Source organism: Salmo salar, chromosome ssa06 (assembly GCF_905237065.1).
Source record: "Salmo salar chromosome ssa06, Ssal_v3.1, whole genome shotgun sequence".
Lineage (NCBI taxonomy): Eukaryota > Metazoa > Chordata > Actinopteri > Salmoniformes > Salmonidae > Salmo > Salmo salar.
Genome location: NC_059447.1, coordinates 28,240,085 through 28,250,481, shown reverse-complemented (window position 1 = coordinate 28,250,481; position 10,397 = coordinate 28,240,085). Strand labels below are relative to the sequence as shown.

General features: G+C 43.6%; 1 protein-coding gene across 1 annotated transcript in view; it reads right to left on the bottom strand.

The window, feature by feature from the left end:
* Nucleotides 1-1,349: 1,349 nt before the first annotated feature.
* Nucleotides 1,350-10,397, bottom strand: part of LOC106601618 (tumor necrosis factor receptor superfamily member 16) — a 43,481-nt gene continuing 34,433 nt past the window's right edge. Inside the window, exons 5-6 of the mRNA XM_045720128.1 lie at nucleotides 9,743-9,942; nucleotides 1,350-5,073 (exon numbers count right to left, since the gene is read on the bottom strand). Coding sequence (XP_045576084.1) covers nucleotides 5,027-5,073; nucleotides 9,743-9,942 — 247 coding nt within the window. The 3' untranslated portion in view covers nucleotides 1,350-5,026. The remainder of the gene's footprint in view (nucleotides 5,074-9,742; nucleotides 9,943-10,397) is intronic.

Here is a 10,397-nt window from a genome sequence, read left to right as displayed (position 1 = left end):
GGCTGTAATGTATAAAAATGTGGAAAAAGGGAAGGGGTCTGAAGACTTTCTGAATGCACTGTACATGGATTTCCAGCCTCCAAACAGTGGTGTATGGAAAGAGACTGTAACGAGTGAGCTGAGAGTCGGGAAGCAAGTTCAGGGAGTGAGTGTTTTAATAAATAAAATAAACAATACACACGTAACACAAGATAATCAAGGAGGTGATGGAGTCCAGGTGAGTGTCATGAGATGCAGGTGCGCGAGACAATGGTGACAGGTGTGCAGGATAATCAGCAGCCTGATGACCTAGAGGCCGGAGAGGGAGTATACGTGACAGAGACATCTGTTACACAAAACACCTAAAAGTTGAATGAGGTTAGACTTATGAAGGTCAGTGTTTGCATATACTTTATTCAGTAAGCATAATTAACGACATCATCCACATTGCATGTAATCGCCTCAATCACATTTCTGAGCGCTTTTCCCACGATCTCCACATACATCCATTTTATTCATGGTTGTTCTTTTTTTCTCTTTAACGATGTTCCTTTCATCGCAATTTCAGCTGACTCATGCTCTTGATTAATGTTCAGGTAGGAAAAAAATACATTTCAGCATTTGATTAGCGCCTCTATTTGAACGGTCCCGGCTAATCAAATTAAACTGTGTAGCGTGTCTAGCTCCCATCTGGTTTGCTGCTTTGGGATTCATCCGCACATTCTGACGATTCAGCAATTCATCACACTATGTCATATCTGTAGTCTCTGCTCTGTGTGTGTGTGTGTGTGTGTGTGTGAACCACATCTACCAGACATCTCCATGTTATTGAACGCTTACCTGATGATAAGAGAATAGAGAACTAGACTCCAACAGTCCAATGAACCCTCACATATGGTCCTGTTTTAAACTGTGGTTTGGCTAAGGTCACATGCTCCATACTTTGTGGTTTTAACATTTTATTTTCATTAGTTTGAGGCCTTTTTCAGAAATACTTTGGGGGTAATTCTAAAGGGGAACCTTTTGGGTATTTTCATACAGAAAGCCAAAACTGTCAATGAGACACAAACCCACGGAGATTATTCCTGTAACTGTTGTTAAAAAATCAGTTATAGATGAGGGTTGGGAGAGTTTGTACTGGGTGCTGTCCAATATTGTTATAATCAAGGATTTCCCGGGAGAGATAGCCCACTACCAGTGTTAAATATCGGCTATATTAATGTTTTAAGCGAAGAAGCATATTTCAGTGTATTGTGTCCACTATATTTCTTTCCCAAGCAACAATGAATTCACAGTAGGGAATGACAATCCATCCGCTGACTTGCTACATTATCAACATTCAGTATCGAGGACAAATGACTTGACAAAGGTGCAATTACATTTGTTTTTATTCTATCAGATAACTAATGTGTTTGCTTTTTCAATTTTATAGTGTATTTATATATTGTAACAACTCTAAGAAATTCACATTTACACAATGCATTTTACTAGTAGGTAAGTACATGTAACATTCAGCTTTTGGGGGGACGGGGTCTGAAGTTTCTGTGGGGATTCATTATATCTTGGATATTACCATTTGAGAATCATAGTGAATCCTCCTCATACATGGCATGTCTGTCCACAACCTCTGGACAAACTGAACATGTAAAACATACTGGTCATGCTCATCACATATTGCCACTTTCGCACTGTAGATAGAGTATATTGTGGTCGGTAAAATAGGACCACAGCAGATGGCAGGTACGTAGATGATGCTATATGGATTTCAACAACATTAGTAGTATGTTTTAACCTATGGCCTATACTTCCTGAAACCTTCATTAACACTCAAATGATGAAACAAATCACAGGTCATACAACAAGTGAGAATAAAAACAGAAGAAGAAGAACAGAAAGTGTTCTGAACATAACTCAAAGACACCTGACTCTGTACACAGGCACTTGTATAGCACAGTCTTTGAGTGTGCATATTACATCTAATAAGTGCTAAAACAAGAAACCGTTTACAAAAAAATACTGATTTCAAAAAAGAGAATAATATTCATAACAAAAACAATAGAAGAACCTTGAATGTTTTGCATATTTATGTCTGTAACGTTATTCAGCTTTACATTCTTATAATTTCTTCCTTCACTCTACCAGTGTCCCCTGCTGTGGAAAAACAGTACAGATCGAGTCATACTGTAGATTCTATATTGACACCTCTATTCACCTGTGAGACAGCATAGTGTTAGATTGGGCCCGTGGGGCCGCCAGCCACAGTGAAAGGTTCAGTTGTTCACCAGTCGTTGATGACAATCTCTCCTGTCAGTCAGTGGTATTATGCCAATCTGTTGGTCCACTGGGTCCTACTGCACTTCCATTGAGGAGCAATATGAATCACACTGCTGTCAATAATATTGTGTGAAACACTGTGTGTGAAGCCACTGGATATGTCACAAGCAGAGAGAGGCCTCCAGGGGGAATATAGTGTGGGTGTGTTGGTCTGTTTTCTATTCAAAAGCCTCAAAACTCACTACTCTGAGAGCGTCTTCCCTACTGTATCTTTGCTACGCCAGATTCTCTCTCTCTCTCTCTCTCTCTCTCTCACAAAAGTATCTCTACTAATATATCTACTTTGCTATCTACCTACATCTAAATTCAAGCATCAAACCACACCAAAGGGACCCTGAGTAATCACATGTCCCTGGGAATCAAACCTGGACTTCAAAGCAGTATAGTTACAGTAAGCGTAGCTACATTGCCAAAATCTAATACCTACTGCGTGTTCAGTATGCTGCGTGCCAATATAGATACATACAAAAGTGATCAAAGGCAACCCATACATACAGTTTATCATCAGAGAGAGTGTGGTGGAGGGGGGGTATAAGTGCTTCAGATCACTATTGTGATACAGTAAAATGTCACTGCTCTCTCAGACACATGACAGGTGAGTAATGGTAATGTCACATTGTTGCCACTTTAAAAGCGTTCTGTATGTCTCTGTGCAGTACAGAACAGAGGGATCCAGATGAGAGCCAGCTGACTGAGTGAAGCTAAATGAACCTGAAACCCTGAGGTAATTATACCTGCCTGTCAGGAATGTCTCCCTAATGGCCCCTGTGTTTACTCCCATACCCCTACCATACCATACCGCAGCAGACACATTAGCGCCACCGCACACTCTTTAGCACACACACATATCTGCCCGTGAGTGTGTGTGTGCAAGTGCTTGTGTTTATTTCAGTGAGACGGAAGTCTCTGACGAGTGTCCCATGTCTCCACTCATTAGCAAGTACAATATCATGGATAATTAAGGGGTCTTGAGTATAGCCTACTATACAGTGTTTGTATATCAACTCTGTATACTATTTCTAGCCAACTCTCGTCAGGCTACCATGGAACAGCCTCGAATACTGATACTGCAGAGCCTCTTTCTGATGATGTCAGTTCCATTTTTGGCAGTTGGGCATCACATTACGTGTCAGGTTAATGAGTCAGCAATGTTCAATAGTCCAAAAATGCTCCTCATATTGTATATCACAGCTCCTGGGGTAATGGAGCTGCACTGCTGAGGAAGCCTTGTAACTCAAACCACTAAGAGAGGCGGATGCGCCACAAACAGACATGACAGAAACATCTCGAATCTGTTACATTCAAAGCATGAATCATTCCAACAGAATCCTGGGGTCCATGTTGGATGGAGAAAAGGAGTCAAGTGTGTCAGAAAACAAGAGGAGGGATGGTGTATCATGTTGCGGTTACGGAATGATGGAATGATCCACAGCCAATGAGAATAGGAGAGCACAGTAATCAGAGGCAACAGTATAACAACAACACAAATGTGTCAGTCCCTGTACACCTTAGGAATGTCTGTGTCTGTGGTAAGAATAAGGATAGGAGATTTTGGAATGGGTGACTAATGCTGCATTTAGACGAGGGACGCAGAAACCGTCATACAAGAAGAAAGCAAGCCAGCACGACGGTATGGTTGCTATGGTGATTTTGGTAAACAAACAGTGCAAATCAACATCAGGTAGAAAACAACGCTATGACGCAGACAACAAAAGTTTAAATATTCTAACTCTGGTGGCATGTCCCGTCTACCGTGACCTCAACGGCATTTACCGTCGTGGTCTCATTGAAAACAATGACATCCTGACGCCGTCTACCTCGTACCATCTAAACGCAGCATAACCGTTCCCCCACTGAGTTGTGTTGAATAGATGACAGTGGGATACTATGGATCACATGGAGGATTACAACTGGCTGCTGCTGCTGAGGTCTGAGAAGACAGTCTGCTGGAGTGACGGAGTCACTGAGAGACTACTGCAGGACTAGCCCTGAGAACACACTACGATTGGATAGGAATAGATGGAGGGATGGAAAGAGGGACAGATAGTTACACGCTGAGAGAGAGAGAGCGAGTACGGACAAGGGGAGAGAGGGGACAGAGAGTTTATCTACCTCTGAGGCACAAACATTTGATGATGTGAGTGAATCGGGGGGTGGATGAATAATAATTTTAGTAAAAGGTCAAAGGAAGTTGGCAGTGAACTTATGGGTACACAAGATAAAACTCCTTCATGGGATAACATACTAACACACTTTTCATAATGATTGGTCAACACCAGCTGACAGAAAAGACAGAGACCAGGATATCTAACACAGTGATGCTTCTTGGATTATGGGTGGTAGTGATATTGCAACTTTAGTGACTTGAGGCAGAGGGTTGGTGTTATGGTTGGTGTTAGGGTTGGTATTGGCGGAGAGGTTTAGTGTTCAAAGAAACACTGGCAGAGTTGGGTTCTGTGTAGAGATACTGGGTCAGCCTCTGATGCTCCAGTCTGTCCAATAAGGGTCCATACTGGGACAAGAGGCCAGTCAGAAACCAGTGGCCACCCTTGGTGAAAAGGGGCGATAATGTCGTCAACTTCCTTGTTGTATCCAAGAAACCCACTCAGTCTGTACTCTTATACTGTATGTCCGTTCCCACATCAGGGTTTCCATGGCAACCTCACTTCCCCCTCTCCTCCTTTTCCTCCTTCCTGTCAGCGGCTTCTCTTCCTCAGACCTGGGGGGGAGGTGAGTCAGGTCCCCCATCCACCCTCACCACTGAGAGAGAGAGAGAAACATGTTAAAAACATATATGGTCAGTGATGAAGCATGCAGATGTTCTCTGGTCATATGAAGTAACGCAGTGTCAGTGGTCAGCGGTCTATGATGCTGTGTCCACTCTGACACACTTTGCCCTGTAGGGGGCCTTGTGAGGTCACAAACTCATCAACCCCTCCAACTGTTTCACTGAACTCATTACTACAGGGAGTGAGGAAGAGGGACAAATGTCCCCTTTTCCCACAAGCCCTCAACCTGTTGTCAATTGAGGGGTGCCATGGAAACGCTTCCGGAATGCAGAGGCGTTTTTTAGAGGAGCTCCGAGCTCACTGGTTGTTTTCTTGTCTTGATCAATGCACCCCTGTGCCAGCCAGAAGAGAGCTCTAATTCTAAAGGTTCACAAGAAGGGCTTTTTTGTATCAACCACGCTATGACATCATCAGGCCTGTTTAAGTGTATGTGGTGCACACAGGCGGGGCTCGGCGAAGGCTGCTACAGTCGATCTTCTCTCATTCTACACACATTAAAAAAAAATCGTAAATCCTCTCTTTTTTCTCCTTTAGCTCTCGTTATTCATGTTGATTCTCTCCAGAGCACGTCATGCAGTCTGTGACTTGTTCTCCTTCCTGTTTAGACAGCCATCCTGCACGCATGACAGACACTGCAGAGAGACACTGAGCAGTCTTGCTGAATCATTCTGTCTTTTCATGATAGCAGCAAAATACTTGTGTTCCTCTTCAGGATCTCCACTTTGAATGGTTCATGCAGCCCTCCCTAGACTGCAAATGTAAACCTACTGAGTCAGTTGGTGGCTTCCTTGATAAATATTGTCGACACAGAAAACCTAATGGTTGCTTTAAATGGGAACCACTGTTTCACCCATTCCAATTCTAGGGTATTGACCAGTCTTTATCAGATTAAATTCTACTGGGCATGTTCAGAATAGTCGATCTAACAGTCGATCTTCCATTAGCATGTTCAGCCGATGCTGATTTGATTTCAGGCCACTCCGAAGCTTTAAAGATAGCTGATTAAGACTGAGATTGAGATCGGTAGTGAATAGGCAATCAACTGCTCTCCTCTTAACGGCAAGAATGGAATACAGGAGACATGCTGATTACCTTCTGTTGCCCCAGGGTCATTTGACCAGCCCTGACCAGCCCTAACCAGACCCCTCATACACTACCTGTCAATCAGCCGGCAGTTACATGTACGTTATTGCCTCTGGCACCTTGAGGTCTCTCACATTCCTCCTCACATTGGATTACCCTCTCTGTGATGTGATTTTGCTTAAACAAGGACTGTGATTTGTGGTTGTCTTACCTACCTTAATTGAATGCACTGACTGTAAGTCTGTCTGCTAAATTACCAAAGTGTACATGTAAAATGTAAATGTGACCTGGCCCTAGCTTCTCTGTCTGATTGTCACACTGTACCCCTCCCACCACTGACATCCCTCTTTCTTTTAGAACTGAGTCAATACAGACTCAAGTTATTCTATTTTACTCAATACAGAGGTCCTCACTACAATATTTTACATTTATTCATAATTAATACCAATAATGGCTTAGCATTTAAATAGCTCTTTTCCTTTAGTCTCAAAGTGCTTTGGACAAAGCAATACTTCAATATTTGTCCTGCTCTAAAGCTCTTGCTGTCTACCTCATCCACATCCCAGGGCTGCCTCCTCAACAGAAAGGGCTTTACTCCCTACTACACCAGCTTTCTACTGCACTAACTACTCTCCTACCCCACTAGCTACTCTCCTACTGCACTAGCTATCCTCCCAATGCACTAGCTACTCTCCTACCCCTCTAGCTACTCTTCTACCCTACTAGCTACTCTCCTACCCCACTAGCTACTCTCCTAAAGCACTAGCTACTATCCTACCCCTCTAGCTACTCTTCTACCTTACTAGCTACTCTCATACTGCACTAGCTACTCTCCTACCCCTAATAGCTATTTTCCTACTGCACTAGCTACTCTCCTACTACACTTGCTACTCTCCTACCCCTAATAGCTACTTTCCTACTACACTAGCTACTCTCCTACCCCTCTAGCTACTCTCCTACTACACTAGCTACTCTCCTACTACACTAGCTACTTTTCTACTACACCAGCTACTCTCCTACCCCACTAGCTACTCTCCTACTACACTAGCTACTCTCCTACTACACTAGCTACTCTCCTACTACACTAGCGTTGTACTACACTAGCTACTCTCCTACTACACTAGCATTGTACTACACTAGCTACTCTCCTACTACACTAGCTACTCTCCTACTCTACTAGCTACTCTCCTACTACACTAGCTACTCTCCTACTACACTAGCTACTTTCCTACTACACTAGCTACTCTCCTACTACACTAGCTACTCTCCTACTATACTAGCTACTTTCCTACAACACTAGCTACTCTCCTACTACACTAGCTACTCTCCTACTACACTAGCTACTCTCCTACTACACTAACTACTCCCCTACTACACTAACGTTGTACTCTACTAGCTACTCTTCTTCTACACTAGCGTTGTACTACACTAGCTACTCTCCTACCACACTAGCTACTTTCCTACTACACTAGCTACTCTCCTACTACACTAGCTTTAGCCCACTGCCCCTCTAACCTGGGACGAGCAGACTTTGATTGACAGTTTCCGTGACTATCGTTCAGGTAGAGAATGGGATCAGATTAAGGACAGAGGCACGATGATGAGAGAGATGAGTGAGAGGTTTGAGTCCCATTTACATTTTAAACACCCCTCTGCCCCTTGAGGAAGGAATACTCCAGCGTAAAGGGGAAGGGGCCTCAGAGGGAAAAGACAGATTGCTTTTTAAAAGATCACCAGATTGCACTGGAGAGTAGAGAAGACTTATTATAGATGTCTGTAAGTCTTTTGGGAGTTCTTACCCCAAGGCAGGGACGCAAGGAGTCCTTTTGAGCTTGTCAATCAAAGCACAGGGCATCTTTTATAGATTTTCATATTTCACTTGAAATCTTAATTGACTTGTTTTGACTGGGTATGACACCGTCTACAAAGACTGCTGTGGGCTTTTCAGTCATACTGTATGTGTAAAATATGGTTCATTTGAAAAGGGAAATCCATATGATTTTATGGATTTATTGTACATATTCTCACCCCCTTGGGTGTTTATATTTTAACAAGTTCCCATTTACTAGTGGAGTAGCCGCCCAACCCACAGCATGCTGTGTGCAGTACTGTATTTTAATGGCTTCTGCGCCAGAAGACAGCGCTGACGCTAATTAGCAGACATTAAACACTGTTATGGATCAGATTTAAACAGGCAGGGGGATCGGGCCTGGCCTCCATCACACAACACCTGCTAATGAGCCAATCACACAAAGAGACAAGGGTTAAAGGGGCGGGCATCTACTCAATGACCCAATCACATGCTAATCCCCAGGAAAAGATGCCTCCTTTTCTCCATTATACTGAGGCTTTGCATTTCTGAGTGGGGGGAAATGAATAGAATTCCCACAACACAAAATAAAACAATAGCAGCATTTCCCAGGCTGCCCAGACATCACATGGACATGGGTATGCATTTAGGTTGTGGGTAAGATCCAAAACAGCAGAGGTCCAGGGTCAGATCAGGTGATGGTGCATAAGTTAACTCACGATTCACGAACATAACTTTATAATTGTCTTCTGAACTACCTCATTACTACTTCATAACTTCTTCAGTTATGCATTCATGACTGCATAGAGAGAGATGCTGAGTCACTGGATGTGTAGGGCCCCTTAGGCTCTGGCTCAGCACTTAGGAGGTTGGAAAAACAAACTCTTCACTCTGTAGTTCGTCTCCTCTCTATCACTCCTCTGAGTGGATAGAAACTGTGCCACGCCACTGAGACTCCAGAGAGAGAGATAAAGAAAAGGGGAGATAAAAAGGGAGGGAGAAAGAGGAGATATGTAGAGAGACAGAAAGAGAGAGATAAGTTGAAAGCGCTAAAGAGATGGAGAGAGGAGTAAGTAGAGCATGGTTCTCCTCAGTATAAGAAGACTGACTGTGTCTCTGCCATGGATTTTTGAATTAAAGGAAGGTAGGTCGCTCCAGGCTCTATAGAGAGACCACTTCACATTCCTGAAGCTCTTGCTTTTGTTTTCACTTCCTTGTTCCGTTTAAAAAGTTGCTCTCCTCCTTCACGACCATTCATCATGTATTTCCCACAAGGCAGTGGTGCTGTCTCCCACCGAATACTGGACCACCCTGTCCACTCTCTCTCTCTCTGGCTCTCTCGCTCACCCAAATATCGAAGGCTGGGTCACATGTAGCATAGGTAAAGGGGTGTACATTGGTAAAACACAGATATCAGATGTAAATTGTGTAGACTACTCATCCTTCCCTCCTTCATAACCTCTCATGTTAAGACTTCTTTGGTGACATTTCCAAAGTCGTATCTAAGTATGTACACACAACGGGATAATATCCGAGACTCGCTATGTACAATAATAAAATATGTATCCTAAATTCACTTTGTTACCACTTTCATCTCTCACTTGTATATGCCTAGTCCAGCTAGCATAGAATCTCCTAACAGACCCAACAGGTGAACACACAGACATACAGACTTCCATTACAGCATCTAGCTAAGTGTACAGTGTGTGTTGTAGGGTAACAGTGTTACAGTGTTATGAGAGCTCACCTATCTGTTCCGGTCTGTGTGTCTGTGTCTGGACCTGGGCCTGGACCTGGGCTGCATGCTGCTGCTCCTGCAGACTCTGGCTGTCCACTGAGATGCCGCTGTCGCTGTGCAGCTTCTCCCCCTCCGGCGTCACCGTTTGATTGGCTGCTGTGGCTTGGTGGTTGTTAGCCGGCTGTTTGTTCTGCTTGCAGCTGTTCCACCTGGGAAGGTGTGAACGGAGAAGAAGTGAGTCATGCCCGCAACACTGTGTTCCCAGAAGTGGTTTAATTGATGTGATGCACGTAATGGACGTTTTGTGGTTGGGATGGTCATCAGGAAATGTGGAAGGGACGAGGAGTGATCAGTCATCAAACATCTCTGAAAGTCTTCCAGTAAACCTAAAGGACCAGCAGGGAAACAAGCCTTCTGGCTTCATAGTGGTTTTATCCTCAGTCATTTTTACTGTAATGTTGTCTCTGGCTGGAGCAGCCTCCTAGTCGTAATGATCCAATCTAATCAATCAGTCAATCAAAGCCTTTTAACAGACAGTGTTGGACCTGTTTATACAGTGGAAGGAGATAGATATTAAAGAAGCCCCGTAACTGTTTGTGTTGATGAAGTAGCCACTCGGATTTCAACTGGACTGCACTTTACAATCGATACTGGATTTGATGAT